At 42.0% G+C, this 21,874-nt stretch overlaps 2 protein-coding genes across 6 annotated transcripts in view; both read right to left on the bottom strand.

The window, feature by feature from the left end:
* cuedc1b (CUE domain containing 1b) overlaps positions 1-4,692 on the bottom strand; it is a 65,871-nt gene extending 61,179 nt beyond the window's left edge. The window contains exons 1-2 of one of the 5 annotated variants that reach the window (XM_077611984.1): positions 4,207-4,688; positions 1,547-1,748 (exon numbers count right to left, since the gene is read on the bottom strand). The gene's annotated coding sequence lies outside the window, so the exon portion shown is untranslated. Of the gene's footprint in view, positions 1-1,546; positions 1,749-4,206 lie in introns of all 5 variants that reach the window. The other 4 variants (XM_077611985.1, XM_077611986.1, XM_077611982.1 and 1 more) reach the window with 4 other exon arrangements.
* A 4,113-nt stretch (positions 4,693-8,805) lies between these two features.
* The window catches only part of akap1b (A kinase (PRKA) anchor protein 1b), a 73,448-nt gene continuing 60,379 nt past the window's right edge, over positions 8,806-21,874 (bottom strand). The window contains exon 11 of the mRNA XM_077610669.1: positions 8,806-18,361. Within this exon, the coding sequence (XP_077466795.1) occupies positions 18,299-18,361 (63 nt within the window). The 3' untranslated portion in view covers positions 8,806-18,298. The remainder of the gene's footprint in view (positions 18,362-21,874) is intronic.

The raw sequence follows: 21,874 nt of genomic DNA, 5'->3' as shown, positions 1-21,874 counted from the left end.
TCTACATTTTTACTAGATTGGATTGGATAACTTTATTCATCCCGTATTCGGGAAATTTTGTTGTCACAGTAGCAAGAGGGTGAGGATGCAGGAATAGGAAAGGCATTTTAGACATAAATAGATATGTAAAAGTAAGTTAATAAATACATACATGAATAAATATATAAATAAATAAGCGTGTTGCTTAGCACATGTATACATACATACACATAAATATACATGCATGCATACGGTAGGTCTCAACACTCAGCCATTTTTTGTTAAAGAGCCTGACAGCTGATGGGGGGGGGAGATAAATAGTGTGTCAGCAAGAAATGCACCCAGACAATCAAGTGGTCAGCGTCATACAGCGACATCTACAGAAACTTGAATTTACTGCATACAAAAGGCACACCGACTGATTGGGCACCCTTCCACTTTGGGGAGCAAAAGATTTTAGACCTAAGTGCACCCTATATGTGTGGAAATATGGTGCAAGTTCAACCGTCCTCATGCTTTAAAAAACAAGAACAAAGCCTGTCTACTGGATAGGCAACCGGAAAGCCTGGATCACGAAAGCCCTCACAAACTGTTTCACTCCAAACACGAAGCTGTACCTCGCTGAAAGAGGGTTGCCCTTCAAGATCTGGACTGTGTAGGAGGACTTGGACTAAATTGAATTGAATGCTTTTATTGTCATTATTCAAGTACAATGAGCAGAGTTGGCAACCTCTGTCGACCCCATTTCAGGAGTACCCTAGTCCCATTTCCGGCGTTTTCCGGGGTGAATGCAATTCACGCAAAAATCGATATAAAATGTAAAAAAACAACGTAGGACAATTCAAATCAAACTCTTATTATCATGTTTTTTACAATAATTGAAATATTGTTTTGCAAACTATTGAAAAAGTACAGCATAATAAAAATAAGTTTATCTTTGTGTATGGGTCCTTCTACGTGCGTTTTACTGTCAGTAATTCCACCATGTGTCACGCTGAAGTCGCACATGCATGTTGTGCAATGTGCAAATGTCGGTCCTTTTGGAGACGGCGTCAACATGGAATATTTTGTCGAATAAGAAGCAATAAAGTTCTGAGTGTCTGGATTTCTTAAAACTTTCATCCAAATTGCGATCCATTCCGCATTTATTCCAAGGAGGCATATTGAAAAGACGTACCTGTTCTGTGTACCCCTACAGTAATCCCTCCATTATCGCAGTTAATGTAGACCAGACATGGCCGCGATAAATGAAAAGCCGAAAAGTAGTGTCACCCTACTAAAAAAAAAGTTTTTTTGTAGCAAGCGGAAGACAGGGGAGTGGCTTCCACTTGCGAGTTTCAGCATGGATTTTAACATTATGAACTTTAAAAATAAAAAAATAAAAACATTTTTGTTACTTCTGTGCTGAGTTCTAGTAGCTAGCGGAAGACAGGGGAGTGGCTTCCGCTTGCGAGTTTCAGCGTCGATTTTCACATAATTATCAACTAACAAAAAAAAATTAATTAAAAAGTAAAGATTCCCCCAGAAAAAATCTACAATGTAGTGAGGCTGCGAAAGTTGAACCCACCATATTCGAGGGATTACTGTACTTCATTTAGAACAGTGGTTCCCTTGAACCCTAGGTGTTCGGTGAGTCGGTCTCAGGGGTTCGGTGGAGCCTCTGCCGCGGAGGTCAACACACAGACTCATCATGTCTATTCACGGTAACATGGCCCGCTTGACCATCACTGGCTGCAGAAGATCACGTGACATTGCTTGGCCAATCAGTGCTGCGAAGAATTAATATACCATAATTACAGACGCTCCCCTACTTATGAACATTCGAGTTACGAACAACGGTACATACGAACATGTCTGCGCCTAGGTTTTTTTCCCCTTTTTTTTCACGCGGAAGCCAATGACAGTAGCTCTGTATATTCTTATGTTTTTCGTGTTTTACAGCCCTTCTATCTTTTTTTAAAATTACATTTTAATATTTCTTAATACATTCCTCTTTACTTTACTTTGTACTTTCTACTTTAATGTTTTTACAACTTTCTTTGTTCTGTGAGCCTGGCTTCTTTCAGCTACTTCTTGTAGTGCTTCTTTCCGCCGCTAATACCGACGCCTGGCGCTGTGAGAGCTCACCCAGCATCCACCTTCCTCTGCCCAGTTCGTTGCAGTGCGTAAGTGCGTGAACGTATCTCCAGTGTGCAAAGAACATTTTTATCATTAAATATCTTGTGCATCCATTATTCAATATGGTTGGTGAAAAGCGAAAGGCTTCTAGTGAGAGTGGTAGTGCAAGGAAGAGGCAAGCCATTTCATTTGAAACAAAAGTGGCAATAATAAAGAAGCTTGATGCAGGTGAGAAAATGGTGAGCGTTGCAAGCTCTTATCTGGAGGTACCAGTGTATTATCAATGAGTATGCCTGACCTGAAATATGTTAGCTTGCTGCTCTCTTGTGGTGGTTTAAGTTAGTTACATGAACTACACAACAGCACCGCTATTGTGTGAGTATTTATTTTTGTCATATTTTCACTTTGGTTTACGTTTTAACAAAAATAACACCCAGAGATTGCTTAAATAGGTAAAATTTGTCAGCCTTTCTTTTAAAAATGACCGTCACTTTTCCATACTTATTCCTAAAAGCATACTCCTGCTTCTGTATATATTATACATTCCTTTTTTGCATACTTTACATAGGTTAGCACCGTCATTTTCACCAATTATGCCAAAAAGAGGAGTTCTCATTTCGTATTGAGTTGGGAAAGGCGTAAACAATTGAAACACAAGATGACAGCACATTCTTCTGCATTCCAAAGTGGTGGCAAGGCTTCCTCCTCGGCGGGAGCTCATGATTCTGCATCTATATCATGGTTACATAGCCCCGACCATGCTCAGATGCCTATTACTGAGAGTGTGGACTTAGCAGGGGCAATATCAGCTGTGGGGCCCGCAGAAAATAGGGAGGTTCGTGGCGCCAGGTGTAAGAAAAAGTATTCGGCTACTTCAGCTACTGGGGCTGGTCAGACTTACGCTCAGCGAAGAAGTGGCCGGCGAAGAGCCGCTCAGGCTATGGCAGCTGCTCGGGCTGATGAGACTGAGGAACTGCATGCTATTTGCATTGGCCAAATGGCTGAATCAGTGACAGCTGCTAGGGCTGTTTTGGTATCCTACTGATGCTTTGGATTGATTGAATTGAACTGCTGAATTGCTTCTCTTATCATATCTGTACATTTTGCTTGATTGGTTTGAAGTGTTGAACTTCTTCTGTAGCATACCTGTACATAATTGTATACACGTTTGCTGTGCTATGCGTGTCACTGAAATTTTCCTTTCTCATCTAACCCATTTTTCAAAAGAGATTTTTTTTAATAGCGCAACAAGTGTCTTTTGGTTCTAACAAGCAGGTGGGACCGGCAAAAATCAGTAAACATCTTAAAGTGAAGTATCGAGATTAGTCCGGATCAAATCACATCGTGAAGCAATATACACCCACATATATCATGTATTATTAAAAAACATGTATATTTATTATATTGATATGTATTGTAACATAATTTGAAAAACATCCAAATTCTTTTTTTTAAATTTCCTGTTGGAAAAATTTTCAAATTGAGAGTTCGTTATATGATTACTGTCCATGGGTTTATTAAATACATCTTCAAAAGTTGATCTACCAGCCGTCAACCGCGTGGAAGGAGACAAGAAAATATCCACGATATTATAGTTGGCGTTCTAAGTAGACTTTCCGTGATGCCGTAGTAGTTTCTCATATTAGCAACTCACTGCTAACTGGGTTGGAAACACCTTTGTTTGCATACAAATCCTTTGAATATTGATGTAAATAAATACCCGCAGCAGTTATGCCGGGACTTAAAAGTCAGAGTTTTGAGAACATAACTATTTTCGATGGTTACTGTACAAGTACAAAGCTAAGTTAGCAAGTTCCAAGCACTGATTTAAAAAGGTCCTGGAGACATCTACAAGGCCTCGGGTACTCACTCCCAGCAACGCACGGTCTAAATTGTCCCAGTTTACATTTGTAATCGAGAACATTATTTCTCGATACTAATGGTAGGAATCAGAAATGGGAGGTGATGGGGGTAACTGCCACTCGATTTTACCGCTGTCCTCATTTCAGAATCGATCTGGTTTGGGCACTTCTCACTAAATTTAGCACACACACAAAAAAACAAAAATACTAGGATGTAGGCAGTGCAGCGAGGGATTAAGTTACTCACACATTGGTTTGGTCAGTAGACGAACATCCAGTATAACTCTCGAGAAAAGCGTCAACCATATAGCAGGACGGGGGCAGACCGTTTTGTTGTACAGATGGGAAATAAATCTATAGTGCGCTCCACACACTAAGCTATTTTAGTGTGTCCACTTACCCACTGTACACCAGAGTACACCAGAGTACACCAGAGCCAAGTAGAGAGTTACGACAGTTTCCGATCTCGCCGCCGGGTGGTCACGTGGTTCATGGAGGGTCGAACAATTCTAAACCCACTGTACACCAGAGCCTAGTAGAGAGTTACGACAGTTTCCGATCTCGCCGCCGGGTGGTCACGTGGTTCATGGAGGGTCGAACAATTCCAAACACAAGCAGTCCTGCTGGAGCCCATCCTAGCCAACCACGGGCAGCAGGCGGGGGACACCCTAAATTGATTGCCAGCCAAATGCAGGGCACAATGAAATGGACAATCACTGACGCTCACACCTCCTCCGAGTGGGAATCGAACCCAGACTGCCAAACACCGAAGTCAGGCGAAATAATCACATTTGGTGGCTACACAGGCAGGCCTGCTGATGTATCTCTAAAAGGACATTTCATTGTGTAAAAATTTTAAAAAAAGTTTTAAAAATAAAGTTAAAATCACATCTGAGTACCTTTGCATTATACTATACATATACATATTTTCAACAATGTGAAAAATTCAGCCCACAATGTCAGCTCAGAAAAACAAGAGAACCGACTTTACACTGCAGCAGAAGGAGATCATCAATGCTTCGAAGGAGTGCACCAGTTCCATTGGCAGAAAAACAGCCCCACAGCATAATACTACCACCACCGTGCTTGACGGTAGGCATGGTGTACTTGGGGTTAAAGGCCTCACCATTTCTCCTCCAAACATATTGCTGGGCATTGTGGCCAAACAGTTCAATTTTTGTTTCGTCTGACCACAGAACTTTTCTCCAGAAGGTCTTATCTTTGTCCATGTGATCAGCAGCAAACTTCAGTCGAGCCATAAGATGCCGCTTTTGGAGCAAGGGCTTCCTTCTTGCACGGCAGTCTCAGTCCATTGAGATGCAAAACATGCTTGACTGTGGACACTGACACCGGTGTTCCAGGAGCTTCTAATTCTTGGCAGATCTGCTTTTTGGTTATTCTCGGTTGAATCTTCACCCTCCTGACCAATTTTCTCTCAGCAGCAGGTGATAGCTTGCGTTTTCTTCCTAATCGTGGCAGTGACAAAACAGTGCCATGCACTTTATACTTACAAACAATTGTTTGCACTGTTGCTCTTGGGACCTTCAGCTGCTTTGAAATGGCTCCAAGTGACTTTCCTGGCGTGTTCAAGTCAAGGATTCGCTTTTTCAGATTCATGCTGAGCTCCTTTGACTTTCCCATGTTCTTCATTAGTGTATGTAAACTTTTGACCACAACTGTATAGATTAGCCGAGGCTGTTGGCAGTGGCACCACACTTAGATCCTGAGACCTTAAAAATAATTCACCCCTATTATTACTACATACTACGTTTTCGCACATACACAAAAAACAGTACAACACAAGTAGAATTATCAAGTGTATTAAATATTAGTTATAAGTATATGAAAAGACTGTAATGTATTAATATCCAAATATCAGTGGCGGGCCATCAGGGCCTTCAAGGCCTTCTCTGCTGGCCTAACAAATATCTGAATCATATTATATTTTGTCCATCAATACGTACTTATTATTCCAAATGGTCTGTTAGCTTCCTTTCATTGCTTTTCCCCCTGGTTGCACTGCTTCCAGATGTGTTTTCATATTGAAGCATTTAACCAATCACATTTCAGCCATTATTTGTTGCCAGATCAGATCTGCCTCAAAGCCTTCACAATCAGTTCTTGCGGGCTCTGCTGCATTAAACTAGACTGTTGCTTTTAACCAATCAGATTTCGAGTTGGCAACCCCACAATGATTTTTCATAGGCGTTAGCATTTTGCTGGCTGGGACATGTCATTGCTTTCACAAACTATGATTGGCTAGTAGGCGGGCCAAAGCAGTACCGAGGCAGCCGAGATCGCAAACTCCACCCACTATGGCCGACAGCAGCAAAAACAAATATATTCTGTTTGCTCACAAAGCTATTTTCTAGACGGACTATTTCAGGAAAAAAATGGACATCATTAAGACAGGGCGGTCAACTCCGAAGCTAGCAAGCCTGTTACAGCCGGGAAAATGGTGTGTGGGGCACTTTCAGCGCGCTAACTTAGCTCCACAAGCAAATAGTATGTTGTTGTGTTGATTTAATGCCATTTTTCAAAACGGACTATGCCGGAAATATGACAGGACAGGCTCGACTTTCATCATTAGCTTCGATGGCGATAGGAAAGAAGGAAGAAAGAAAGGAGGATGGATATTGTGTAAAAAGGATTTTTGGTGAGTAAAATTACAAATATGGCTATATTCCTAAATAATATTTCAATTGTGGGCCAAGTTCGGATATCTGAAAAGCTCCAGTGTTTGTATTTAAGCTCCAGTGTTTGTATTCAGTCAATAAATGCTGCTAGGAAGTGGATTTTACCTCATTTTAGTGAGATTTTTTGTCATTTCACGTATGGACGTATCGACGTTCATCGTTGTCTTTTTACCGGGGAAATTATACTCTGGGCCCGATTCTGATGTCTAAAAAGCTCCAGTATTTGTATTTAATCAATAAATGCTGTTTTCGGCTGGTTTTACCCCATTTTCGGGCAATGTTTGCCCGTACACCATTGACATTCATCGCTGTCTTTTCCCGGGAAAATCACCCCCTGGCCTGGTTTTAATGTCTGAAAAGCTCCAGTATTTGTATTTAATCATGAAATGCTGCTAGGAAGTGGATTTTACCCCATTTTTGTGCATTAATTTATTGATTATTTTTTATGTGTCACAGCTGTAGCTGCAGTAGAGGTTTTATAGCCATAAAATAGTTTTTGAGGGTTGGATTGATACGTTGAAGGCGCTACCAGAAAATGCACCGCCCGCCACTGCTAAATATAATGTAGATATAAAAAATGTAAATACTTTAAATACTATACTCAGTGAAAATAGTTCATCACTGATTGATATAAAAAATAGGTTAATGGAAGTTTTAGTTTAAGTCCTTGATGGGGAGCCCCCTTTCAGCGAGATACAGCTTCGCATTCGGGATGAAACATTTTGGGAAGGGTTTCCGGATGCACATCCAGGAGACAGGCAGCAAGGCTTTGTTCTTGTTTTTTAAAGGGTGCGGACAGTCAAACTTGTTCATTAAGGCTGGCTGTTACCAGCAGGCATCCCTACATATGATGATGACCCGCACGTTCAGTTCACCTTTGAATATCAAGAGATCATCTTCCAAAAAAATTGCTCCGGGAGATAACCATTCTCTAGAGTTACGTTAGGGAACGCTTCCCCGACATGCCGTGTCGCTGCCTGTTCCAGTGGGCCTGGGTCGCCGGATCACCAGCTTAGTCATTCTTCTTCTGCAGTGAAATTTTTCTTCTTTGGCACCGAGTGCCACCCAATTCAGCACCAAAGAACCGGAGTCCTGATTTCCGTCGTTTTTCATCTCCTGTCTTTTGGTTGCAAATTCAGGGTGATTTTTGATACTTATGAACAGGGGTAGGGAACCTATAGCTCGGGAGCCATATGTGGCTCTTTTGATGGTTGCATGTGGCTCTCCGAGGTCAAATATGGAAAGCCCTGGTGAAAGTACCGAGTCCCGATCGCACAAATAGGAGCATCACGTCGTGACGTTGACACTACTTGTAGCCCCTCCTTAAATCATATATATTTTAAAATTTACAACTTTCTGCATGCATACTCTCACTGATACTCATTGATTAGCAAAAGTGTAGCAATGTTGTCAAAATAATTCAGGGCCTTTTGTTCTTTAAAAGTGACAATATGACACAAAAAAAATCCACACATGGTCATTTATTTTTAAATTCTGAGTATGGCTCTCAAGAATAACATTTAAAAATATTAAGTGTTTATGGCTTTCTTTGTCAAAAAGGTTCCCGACCCCTGCTTATGAACTTTTTTTTTTAAACTTAATATAAATTCTGCGATATACTGAAGCCCTACTCTCAGGCGATCTACCAGTAGTGGCTTAGAGATCAACCGGTCGATCGCGATTGACGTAATGAGCTTCCCCGGTTTAGACTAAGTGTCAGGTGTATCATCATCAGTTTATCCAAGGTCAGGTTGCGGGGCGAGCAGCTTAAGCAGGCTTGCGGCCGCAGCTCCGGTCTGCCAAAAGAGGCGCAGAACATGGTCCATTGCCAGACCACCATGTCCCCCCACCATTGGTTGACAGCTCCGCCCCTCTCCATCCAAGACAAGAGAAGTGTCAGGATGTCTTTGATAATTAGTGATAATGTTGCAAAATTAAAATGTCAAATTCAGCAAACACATTAAGTACCTAATAACGCAATCTTCTAATAAATGATTATTCTGAAACAGAGAGTAAGGTATTCATCAGTTGTGACAACCAGCACTGTTCTCCCCTATACAGATTAAAAAAAAATTATATACTGCCTTTTAGAATTAACAAGTGCCATTCTATAATTCCTCCACAAAGAGCAATTTGAAAAATTGTATATGAACACTTGAAACAGTCTTTATTAGGTTTTCCTCTATATATGTACAATCATGGAAAAGAAGCATAGCAAAAACACTACTATATACATTTCAAATGTTTTGAGCACACTAATAATCTAATAATGATTCATCTAGCAATTCAAAACAAAAAGAGCCCCACAATTTTAGAAAACAATATAGGTGAGCCAGAAGGTTGAGGCAAGATGAACCAGAACAAATAGCAATAAATACCCTTCCCTTTAAATTCCACAGTGTTATAGAAAATAGTCAGATCTTATTTACAAATAGCCAAAGTAACTATTCAGGCATGGTGGAAGTTTGGTAATGAGCATTGCAGTAGAGGACACCTGCAGTATTTACTACATAATTTGTTTCAGGAATACATATTCAAAAGAATAAGATTTTTTTTTCAATAGGAATAAACACAAACTCATCAACAGCTCCCTGCAGGTAAACTATTCAGGCATGGTGGAAGTTTGGTAATGAGCATTGCAGTAGAGGACACCTGCAGTATTTACTACATAATTTGTTTCAGGAATACATATTCAAAAGAATAAGATTTTTTTTTCAATAGGAATAAACACAAACTCATCAACAGCTCTCTGCAGGTACACAAGTTTACACAATCCACCTGGGTTTCAGATGCATTAGAGGCTTTGTATTTCTCATCATTGTGTGCCTCAATAAAAACACAGGAATTTAGTGTGAATGACAAAATAGTTTTTTGGGGTGGAAGGGGGCTGTTTGGGGAGCATTTGTCAAGTCCACTGTGTGCATGGAGCTCAGCCTCCTCAAATATAACAATTTTTGTGTGAATCGTCTCGCTTATCCTTGCTGTGGTTGTGGGTCGCTGGAGCCTATCCCAGCTGACTTCAGACAAAAAATGGACTACAACCTAAACTGGTTGCTAGTCAGTCTTAGGGCACACAGAGACAGACAACCAGTTGCTCTCACATGACCCTTGAATTGTTATCAATGCCTAAACACCAGGTGTTTCAAAGAAGAACATTAGGCAAACATAAAAACGGATATTAATCTGCGATAGTGCTGGTTTGATAAAATTTCTTCAAAGCTCAATCTAATTGCAAAATCATGACATTGTATGCAATTACTTTGTGTGAATACAGTAATACCTTAACATACAAGTGTCCAAACATTACGAGAAATTTTGAGAAATGGGGAAAATTCAGAGCAAATTTTTGCCATGAGATACGAGACAATTTTGAGATTCAGTGGTACCTCGAGATACGAGCTTAATTCGTTCCAGGACTGAGCTCGTATGTCGATTTTCTCGTAACTCAAACGAACGTTTCCCATTGAAATGAACTAAAAACAAATTAATTCGTTCCAACCCTCTGAAAAAACACCAAAAACAGGATATTGGATAGGAAAAAGTTTTATTTGTTCTAATTTGCCATCTATTAACAAAGTATCAAAAAATAACTAGTGGTTTAATAGTATACCAGTGTTTAATAAAACTAAAATAGTCGAATTTAGCGAAGGGTAGAGAGAGGGGTGGGGGACTTTTTGTACGGGAAGCGCTCGTAAAATAACAAACAAATTTAAATGAACTTGGATTACGATGCAGACACAAAAATAAGTTTAATCGAACCTAACACTAAACTTAATTCTAATTTTGTTTGACATTTTGATACCTTTCTTCTCCCGGGTTAGCTCTTTTTGCCCCGCCTCCACACAGACTTTCAGTCAATAGAGGGTTGTTTGAGTTTGTATTCCCTTCAAAATATTCCCAAAATCATGCACACAAATGTCCTCACAATAGGATAACGCACGACCACTTGCCAACGAGAAGTAGTATATACGCCATTCGCACTGACTAACGGAGAAAAAAACTGAAAAAATGCAACGCTCCACCCAGCGCTCGCAGAGACATTACAAAGAGGGAGTTGCGACCAGAGACATTACAAAGAGGGAGTTGCGACCAGAGACATTACACGAGGGAGTTGCGGGGAGAGAGACAGTGCCCATGATGTTCTTATGAGCAGCATCTCGCGTCCGCTGTCTGCTCGTATATCAAAATTTGTCTCGTATCTCAAGATAAATATTTGCCCGAAATTTTACTCGTATCTCAAATTGCTCGTATGTCGGGCCACTCGTATGTCGAGGTACCACTGTATGACCAAACCTGATGGTTCACGGTGCGGCCGCCCGGGTGGCCAAGTATGCGAGAGGCTTCCTATGAGAACACCATCGCTCTGTCTTTCTCACCACATCTCCCTCGCATAAAGATATCTATGAGCACCGGGCTGTACAGGTGGCATTTTTTAAACTGGAGACAGGATGATCGAGTCGATAATCTGCAAAAAAGTTAGCGGAATCTACATGAACTTGAAAGCAAAGCAAGCATTTGAAAAAGACACCAGCGAAACCCTTCAAAGCGAGTCGTGGCTGGTTCGATAATTTAAAAAAGTGAACACTCGGTTCTGAGGCATGGAGAAGCCAGTAAGTTCCGAATACATTAACTTCTTTGACTCGGTTATCGAACAAGAAGGTTTAAATTTAGTGTAATGTAAGATTAAAACTTATTTTTAAGTGTGTGAATCTCATCTTATTTTCTGATTCGCTTTACCCTCATTAAGGGTGTGGGGGGTGCTGGAGCCTATCCCAGCTGACTCCGGGCCAGAGGGGGGGGACACACTGAATCAGTGACCAGCCGATCGCAGGGCACAAAGAGACGGACAAACATGCACTCTCACACCCATACCTAGGGGTAATTTAGAGTGTCCAATCAGCCTACCATGCATGTTTTTGGAATGTGGGAGGAAACCGGAGTACCAGGAGGAAACCCACGCAGGCTGCAAAGAACATGCAAACTCCGTGTGAATAGTAATCCAGGTTAATTTAAATTTAAAGTTTATGTTATGAGCATGTTGCCTTTAAGTCTCTCTCTCCTGTCCCTTTCTCTCTCCCTCCTCCGAGCACTCCGCGCTACTGTCTGTCTGTATTGAAAAATGTCACATTTTAGTATTGAAGATCATAATATCTAGATGGGTATTAGTTACTTTGTGAGTAGGTGGTGAATTAGAACAAATAAAATGTTTTTCCATTGTAATATCCTGTTTGTTTGTTTTTCCCCCAGAGGGCGGGAACGTATTAATTCATATTTTGTTATTATCCATGGGAAAAATTGATTTGAGATACGAGTAAATTGACATACAAGTTCGGTCCCGAAACGCATTAAGCGCGTATCTCAAGGTATTACTGTAGTGCGATTTTATGATTGCTTTTCCCCCTTTTAAACTAGATGAGAATGAACAGTCAAATACAAATCTGTTTTTTTAGCTATTGAACTCCAAAAAACAGATACATTGTCCAAATCCTGCATACATGTTATGAATTTCATCTAAACTTCAAGCATTGAAATTTGCATTCTAATTGGGAGAGATGGCAGTGAAAGAGTGAAAGGCCTGTTATGAATTTAAAGTAAGCCATAATGCATAGGAATGACTCCTCTTGTAGTCTGAAACAACCCATTAATACTATACTCAAACTGTACTTCAATCAATTTTCCTAGGGATTAGACCCACAATGTAAATTTAGTAGTTCACCATGTAGTTTAGTTTAGTAGCACAGAGCTGGGCAATAAAACGATAACGATAATTATCGCGAATTTTTTTTCTCAACAATAATTAAAACAAGAAAATAAATGATAATTTTAAACTGCAATTACACCTCCCGACCCCCAAGAGAACGGGGACGCTGTTGTGACATGAGCACTCAGGAGGATGATAAAGAAAACATGTTTTTAGGTTAGCAAAAGAGGGTAATACGGAGCATGAACACAAGAGGACAATACATGGCCAAAATAAGCGATTATGTGATGCAGGACAACACAGATCCGATACACTTAAAGATCCAAGTGAATTCCCCCTGGTGTTTTCTTCCTTTTTTATGCCACATAAATACCCATGGAATGAGCAGCCTTAATGAAAATGCCCTTAACCCATTGTCCTCATTTGAGGACAGCTTGTAATATTTTTCTTACTTGATATCAAGGTGTTTCCCTCTTCAATGTAAATGTTCTGAAAACGTTGCAAAAAATCTAAAACTTATCTTGCGTAAAAATGGGTTAAGTTCATCCAAATTTGTATTTTTTATTTTATTTTTTGTAAATGGCCATATGCGAGGTAAATTTACTCTTTCTTTTTGTGAGGCTGTAAATAGTGTGCTTGCCAATGGTGATGGTGTTGATTAGTTCCTTCTTCACTTCGCGGCTTGAACTTACCCAAATTCACTACATCGCGGATTTCTTTCTGCTATTAAAAAAACTCGCAACCGGAAGACAGATAAATGGCGGTGAAAACGGCGGAGAAAATGGCATAAGTCAGAGCACCACTTCTTCTGCGCTGAAATGGTAGGGTCTGAGCACCAAAGAAGAACGCGCCAAAAACTATAAATAGTTGCAAAACCCGCGGCATGGTCTTTTCTTGTTTCCAGCGAAATGCATTTCGCATCGCGTACAGAGACTATAGTACTTGAATGAATTCTGCATTTGTTTGGATTTTACATCCCGGCTGAAAACGCCTCCCAAGCGCCCAGCATCATTGAAGGCATCAAATGAGGTGAAGAAAAAACAAAAGACGACCATGACCGAAAAGGTAGAGTTGCTCGACATGCTGAAAGCGGGCAAAAAGTATGCCAATATAGCGCGCCATTACGACATCAACGAATCTACCGTGCGTTACATAAAAAAGGAAGAGGCCAACATTCGAAAGACGGCCAGAATATCCTTTTCAAAAGGACACCAAGCGATTGGCAACTACGAGGAATAAAATCCTCGCCAAGATGGAGAATGCCCTATCAGTCTGGGTCTCAGAATGTAGGCTGAAAAACAATCCTCTGGATAAAAACATGATCAGAACCAAAGCCAAGACCTTGTACGATAGCTTAGCTCCTGACGAAAACCATGACTGTGAGCCTCAGCCAAGTACCAGTGCCGCGAGTGAGCCTCGTGATTTTACTGCAAGCAAGGGCTGGTTTGAATACAAGAAGAGGTATGGTTTAAAAAGTGTTTCGCTCCATGGAAAAGCCTCATCTGCAGACCAATTAGCAGCAAAAAGGTTAATCGAGGAAGTGTTTGCTAAAATGATGAATGGTTATCTTCCAGTGCAAGTTTAAAACATGGACAAGACTCGCCTTTTCTGGAAGTGAATGCCTTCCTGCACATTTTTATTCAACGATGAACTTAAAGTGCCAGCAGTCAAAGTTCACCAGGATCGCCTGACACTCACGTGTGGGAATGCTGCTGGGTTCATGGTAAAACCAGCCTTAATTTACAATTTTGACCTTCCCCACGCTTTGAAAAACAAGAACAAAGCATTGCTGCTTGTGTACTGGATGAGCAACAGGAAAGCTCATCTCTCATCTCATCTCATCTTCCGCTTATCCGAAGTTGGGTCGTTGGGGCAGCAGCTTCAGCAGGGAAGCCCAGACTTCCCTCTTCCCAGTTACTTCATCCAGCTCTTCCGGGAGTATCACAAGGTGTTCCCGGGCCAGCCGGAAGACATAGTTTCCCCAGTGTGTCCGAGGTCGGCCCCGTGCACTCCTCCCAGTGGGACGTGCCCGGAACACCTGCCAAGTCCTGATCTGATACCCAAGCCAACTCATCTGGCTCCTCTCGATCCGAAGGAGCAGCGGCTCTACTCCGAGGATGACCGAACTTCTCACCTTATATCTAAGGGAGAGTCCGGACATCCTGCGGAGGAAACTAGTTTCAGCCGCTTGTATATGGGACCTTGTTCTTTCGGTCACGACCCACAGCTTGTGACCATAGATGAGGGTGGGAACATAGATCGACCGGTAAATAGAGAGCCTCACCTTTTGGCTCAGCTTCTTCTACACCACAACGGACCAGTGCAGAGTCCACATCACTGCAGACGCTGCACCGATCCCCCTGTCGATCCATTCTTCCCTCACTCGTGAACAAGACCCCAAGATACTTAAACTCCTCCACCCGGGGAAGGACCTGATCCCTGATCCGGAGAGTACATGCCACCTTTTTCCGACTGAGGACCATGGTCTCAGATTTGGAGGTGCTGATTCTCATCACGACCGCTTTACACTCTGTTGCGAATCATTCCAGCGAATGTTGGAGATCACGGCCTGATGAAGCCAACAGAACCACCTCCGCAAAAAGCAGGGGTGCAATACTGAGGCCACCAAACCTGACCCTCACAACGCCACGGCTGCACCTAGATATTCTGCCCCAGAGAGTGATTAACACTGCCCAGAGGATTGTCGGCTGCTCTCTGCCCTCACTGGAAGACATTGCCAGCCCTCGTTACCTCAGCAGAGCCAGGAACATCATAGGGGACCCATACCACCCTGGTCACAATCTGTTCCAGCTGCTGCCCTCGGGCAGACGCTATGGGTCCCACAAAGTACGGACAAATATGCTTAAGGACCAGTTTTTTCCCCACATCCATCAGAACTCTAAATTTGCGGTAACACAACACACATTCCCTTCTGAGGTAATATGAAAAGATGTTTGGGTGGTGATCTGCCTCCTACTAGCTGACTGAAGGTAAGTGAAAGACAGCGAGAGGTAAGTGACCTGTATCCATAACAGCAGAATGCCAAATTACAAGTCCGTAACTATCACTTATTTAGGTCTTTTGCCGAGTAAACGCACCTTATGGAGAAGCACTACCAATTTCGTCATACGCAGTTTCTGGGTGTGATGACAAGTAGGCTTTTGTTGTTGATGATGACGACAGGGCCTATGTCCGATTATTATTATTAAAAGGGATGAACAGAATCGGTAAAATAGGGCGGCCATGGCGGAGTCCAACCCCCACTGGAAACGGATCCGACTTTGAGTATGCAAGTACAAGTATCCAAGTATGCTCACACCCGCTCGACGCCTCTCACCGCGGGCAACTCTGGAGTGGAAGAGTGCCCAACCCCCCTCGAGAGGAGTGGTACCGGAACCCAAGCTGTGCGTAGAGGTGAGCTATGTCGGGCCGGAATTTCTCAACCTCACGCAGTAGCTCAGGCTCTTTCCCATCTAGAGAGGTGACATTCCACGTCCCAAGACCCAATTTCTGCAGCCGGTGATCGGATCGCCAAGGATCCCCAACAATGAGTCATTACCTTAATGTGGTGGTGCGGTTTGTGTGTCCCAGGGATCCTTGGATCTATGTTGTCTGGGACCTTGTGCCCCTGGTAGGGTTACCCATGGCAAACTGGTCTGAGCTGAGGGACCAGACAAAAATGGCTCAGAAGACCTCTTATGATGAGTAAAACCATTGAATGGCGTATTTCCTCACCCGGACGCGGGTCACCGGGGCCCCACTCTGGCCTACACCCATGGGGCCCGGCCGGGCACAGCCCGAAGAGATGACGTGGGTTCCCCCTCACATGGGCTCATCACCTTTGAGAGGGGCCAAAGAGGTCGGGTGCGACGACAGTTGGGCGGCAGCCAAAGGACTGGTTTTTGAAAGGCTTCATTCCAAACGTGAAGCTGTACCTCGCCGAGAGGGGGCTACTTTTCAAGGTCCTCCTATTGGGCTGTGCCGGAGGACATGCCACCGACCTCATTACGCCGAGGTTCAAGTGGAGTTCCTGCCCCGACCACCACTTCACTGATACAACCTATGTTTGCCAACCTATGTAATGTGTAATAAATATACTTTTGGATAATTATACTTGTGTACTTGTATTTCTATATAGGCACGGAAGCATGTATTGTGGTAGTAATAATGGGGGTGATCCCACTTGGCAGTTTTTTTGTTCATTGCGGCCATGTCTGGTCTACAATAACCGCAATATTCAAGGGATGACTGTATTTTATATATTTCATATTCGTCAGCAACTTTTGGTTTGAAGGTAAATTTATAAAAATAAAAATGATAAATCATGATAATAATTTGTGTCATATCGCCCAGCTCTAGTAGCACAGTTCTATATCTCTCATGGCAGGGTTTCCCAACCATTTTTGCCCCGCAGCACACTTTGCAGTGCAAAAATCTGAAGGCACAACAACAGATGAAAATCTTCTAATTTAAAACTCCGTCACCTATATTTAAAAGATAGTCACGTTTTATTAACAGGGATTAAAAAAAATACACCAAAAAGTATTAATATCTAATATTTCACACAGATCATGAATATTTGAGGTCTGCAGACCAACAACATCCGGCTTACATGATGTAAAAATAACTAATGTCACGATTTTATTCTTATAATTGTTTTCTCCCAAGATCACTTCTATCGCTTAATGTAATGCAAAAAGCAGTTTTGTGTTCAGACTTGACATCGCTGAAAGTTGACGCCCATGAAACCAAACTTTCGGTTCATGTTACATTAAAAATAAGCAACAAAGCAACTTTAATCTTGCAATATTATGATTTGAATTTTGTAATATCACAACGTTTCTGTGGGAATATTACAATGTATGACTTCTTGTCAGGTAACTGCTGGCGGTATAGTGGTTGGGAAACACTGCCTTAGGGTTTAGATCAGTGGTTCTTAACATTTTGGAGCTACCGAACCCCACCAGTATCATATGCACATTCACCAAACCCTACTTTAGTTTAAAATAAAACATTTTTTTTCAAATTCAAGATATATAAATTCCTTGCAGCACTGATTGGTCAAGCAATGTCACGTGATCATCTGCAGCCAGCGATGGTCAAGGGGGACATGCTATCGTGTATAGACAGGATGAGTCAACGTGTCTTGACCTCAGGAGCAGAGGCTCCACAACCCCTGAGACCAACTCACCAAACCCATAGGGTACGATCAAACCCAGGTTAAGAACAACCGATTTAGATTGTTTTGCCATCTTAATAGATGATTAGAATCTCACATTGTAACACAAAGCCCAGACTTAAATTAAATAAAGCTATTATCAAATCATTAACTAATCTTAATACTTGGTTTGGTGGTGCAAATGGAAAAGTTGCAAAGGTTTGGTCAAAAAGAATCCCTGATAGTCTGCACACAGCCCGGAGCACAAATGCAGAGAACAGCATTAAAAAGTCAAGTCAACAGGATCTCAGGCTAGAGGTTGACCATCCAGTGCTTTAGTCCAATCAAACTTGAAGCACAGCTATTGCCCAGACAGGTGATCCTCTTCATGCTGGCTACTAATATCCCCATCAACTCAGCCTCATAAAATTATTGTCCCTGCCGAGTGTTGATGTATAATATAAGTTTTGCAAAAAAAAAATCTTGTAATTTACTGATCTCAACAGCTCACTGAGTTTAGAATTATGGTTTACATATGTCTACACAATCTGACTGATCACAGTATGATGACTGAATGTTGGCCAAAACCCTAGTGCAAAACATCAGGTTGGGGAAGAGAAATATGGGATAAACCTTTATTTAAGTTACAATATAGACCGTTTTCCCCTATTCACGTGTAGCCTTTTAGTTTCTTTGGGCTCTTTGCTCTTTAAGAGAACCAAAAAAAGGAACAGGGAAACAAAGAAAAAAAACATCAAGTGATGTATCTTCAAGCAGTGATGGTTCAAAAGCTATCCACCCATACACCCAAGCCCCTCTCCACCAGCGTCCGATTTAGTGAAATAACCTGAAAGAGACAAACGTACTTACATTAGACTTATTGGTTATAATATAGGACAAGCAAATGTACATTATACAGTATTGTGAATAATGATATGAATTTACTCTAACTTGCTGCTTGTTTAATTACTGCATTCTGACCCTTTATGTCCACCTTCACATTGTTTCTAGAGACCTATGGTCTTAATAGGATTACTCAAGTTTAAGTATCACCAGTTTGCTTATAGAGCAAACAGGTCCACTGATGATGCTATTGCCATTGCTCTTCATACAGCACTGAGCCACCTGGAACACTATGGGAACTACGTGAGGATGCTCTTCATTGACTATAGCTCAGCCTTCAACACTATAATACCGGACATTCTGACTAAAACTCTCCCACCTTGGACTATCCTCTTCGATCTGCTGCTGGATTAAGAACTTCTTAACCAACCGACCACAAACTGTTAGACTTGGTCCCCACCTCTCTTCCTCCATTACACTAAGCACTGGCTCCCCTCAAGGCTGTGTACTGAGTCCTCTTCTGTACTCCCTGTACACATACGACTGTACACCCACCCACCAGTCTAACGCCATCATCAAATTCGCTGACGACACCACTGTGGTCGGACTCATCTCAGGAGGGGATGAGTCGGCTTACAGAGATGAGGTCAACAATTTGTCTTCGTGGTGCTCGGTGAACAATCTCACACTGAACACCACAAAAACTAAAGAAATAATCCTGGACTTTCGCAAACACGGCACAGATCTGGCCCCACTCCTCATAAATGGAGTATGTGTAGACAGGGTCCAGTCCTTTAAATTCCTGGGGGTCCACGTCACGGATAAGCTCTCATGGTCTACAAACATCACGGCAGTGGTGAAGAAGGCTCAGAAACGACTCCATTTCCTCAGGGTACTTAGGAAGAACAACTTGGGCACCAAGCTTCTGATAACCTTCTATAGAACCACTGTAGAGAGCATCCTGGCGTACGGCATCACAGTGTGGTACGCTGGAAGCACGGCGGCAGACAAAAAGGCCATGCAGAAAGTGATTAACACTGCCCAGAGGATTGTCGGCTGCTCTCTGCCCTCACTGGAAGACATTGCCAGCCCTCGTTACCTCAGCAGAGCCAAGAACATCATAGGGGACCCTTACCACCCTGGTCACAATCTGTTCCAGCTGCTGCCCTCTGGCAGACGCTATAGGTCCCACAAAGCACGGACAAGTAGGCTTAAGGACAGTTTTTTCCCCACATCCATCAGAAATCTAAACTCGCGGGAACATAACACACATTCCCTTCTGCGGTAATATGAAAAGATGTTTGGGTGGTGATCTGCCTCCTACTAGCTGACTGAAGTAAGGTAAGTGAAAGACAGTGAGAGGTAAGCGAGAGGTAAGCGACCTGTATCCACAACAGCAGAATGCCAAATTACAAGTCCGTAACTTACACTTATTTAGGTCTTTTGCGCAGTAAACGTAGTTTATGGAGAAGCACCATCAATTTCGTCACACGCAGTTTCTGCGTGTGATGACAAGTAGGCTTTTTGTGTTGTGATAATGAAGACAGGGCCTATGTCCGATTATATTATTATTATATATTATGTGAAAAGTGAAACTAATGTCTGTTAAGATGGGCGGGTCAAGGGGTTGTAAGTAAATTTCCCTTTTTTTGCTTTCAATCATGCTATATTGCCATTCTCCAGTTAAAAACAAAGCTAGAGTGTTTTTCGGAACCATTAACTGATGTTCAAACATCATTTAATGATTCCGAAAAACACAAAACACTCCTGTTTGCCGGTGGGGCTGCTGAAACACGTGGACGAGGAGGAAATTGAATGTGTGACTTAATTAGTCGTACGTGATGAGATTTGATGGCTTTTTCCACACGTCAACATCAATGGTGATATACGATTCCATGGGTGCCTATCTTCCAGCCGAAGTGATACACCCAGTGAACTGAGGCTGGTAACGATTTTTTTAACAGAAGTTCTGAACTACATGATGTTTAGATAGAGATTATTATGAATGATATGTACTAACCACATGTAAGAAATGTGCATATTAATATTTAATATCACCTATGACTGCTGGGTTATTGCTTTTGTGGCTTTCTCAACGGTACCCGGACGTTTCGTCGACGGACACTTGGTCCCCGGACACTTGGTCCCCGGACACTTGGTCCCCGGACACTTGGTCCCCGGACACTTGGTCCCCGGACACTTGGTCCCCGGACACTTGGTCCCCGGACACTTGGTCCCCGGACACTTGGTCCCCGGACACTTGGTCCCCGGACGTCTCGTCCAACGGACGTTTGGTCGACGGACATTTCGTCGGACGGACGTTTGGTCGACGGATTCGCCGCCGGACATTTTGTCGAACGGACAATTCGTTGCCAGATTCACTCGCTCTCAAAATTATAATCATGATAGAGAGAGAGTACAGCAAGGTGTTGAAATATCAAAATTATCAATAAGAGCACTCATTTAACACATCGGCTGCCATTGACGACGGTAGACGTCCGATGAACCTTCATTCTCTCAATTTCTAACTGAGCTCGGACGTCTACCGCCGTCAATGGGAGTTTCTCAACCAATATAGAGTGTTGGCCTTTACTTAAATTGGTGCCAGAAGTTGTTTTGTAAGCAGAGCAGGTCTTTTATATGTAAATTCTTAAACATGCAAAAACATTTCCTATTCGTGTCAGCTGCATAGGTGTAAAAAGGAAGCTAATATTAGGCAACAGAAAAAGCACACAAACACAAACTATTTCAAATTATGAATTCAAAACAACTTAGCATTAAATGAAACTTCAAAGGAGTAACAGTCGATCTTCTCGTTCAGTACAGAGAGGCCATGTCAAAGAGTTGTCAATATCATAGCGATGCAGAGCTGCCAACCTCCATCGACCCCATTTCAGGAGTACCCTTGTCCCATTTCCGGAGTTTTATGCTTTCATCAGGGATGAATGCGATTTGCGCAAAATCGATATAAAATGTAAACAAAAATAACATACCGTATTTACCCGCATATAATCCGCACCGCGTATATGTCTCACCCTTAAAATTGTTGAATTTTATTATTTCACGCGAATAAGGCACCCCAGATTCGCAATTTTCACCTCCATATTCATGATTTTAATAGGGAGTACAAATGTGGTTGAAGGGAAAATCTTAAGAAAAATCATCGCACGTGGTATTTCTGAGATACTGTATGAATCAAAAGCACATTATTAAGGTCAATATCATAAACAAGTTGATATGCCCCTCTTTGTAAATGCAAAATATCAAATTATTCAATTTGAAAAAAGAAATAAGTCTCTCTTGATGAGAACCTGATGCTTTTTAATGAAAAAAAATACAATTTCACAATGTTATAAATTTCCTAAGTTTTCCGTTGTTTTCATTAACAGGCAGGTTAGTATATTGTTTTTTCCATTCAGGCACCTAAGTGGGCAGCTCAAGGTCCTTAAGTTTTCATGTTATGCTGTTTAGGCCCTTTGAGAGACAGCTTGGGGTCCTATAGTTGTAGTTAGAGTTG

The sequence above is a fragment of the Stigmatopora argus genome, chromosome 10 (assembly GCF_051989625.1).
Source record: "Stigmatopora argus isolate UIUO_Sarg chromosome 10, RoL_Sarg_1.0, whole genome shotgun sequence".
Classification (NCBI taxonomy): domain Eukaryota; kingdom Metazoa; phylum Chordata; class Actinopteri; order Syngnathiformes; family Syngnathidae; genus Stigmatopora; species Stigmatopora argus.
This window is presented reverse-complemented; position numbering and strand designations above follow the sequence as displayed.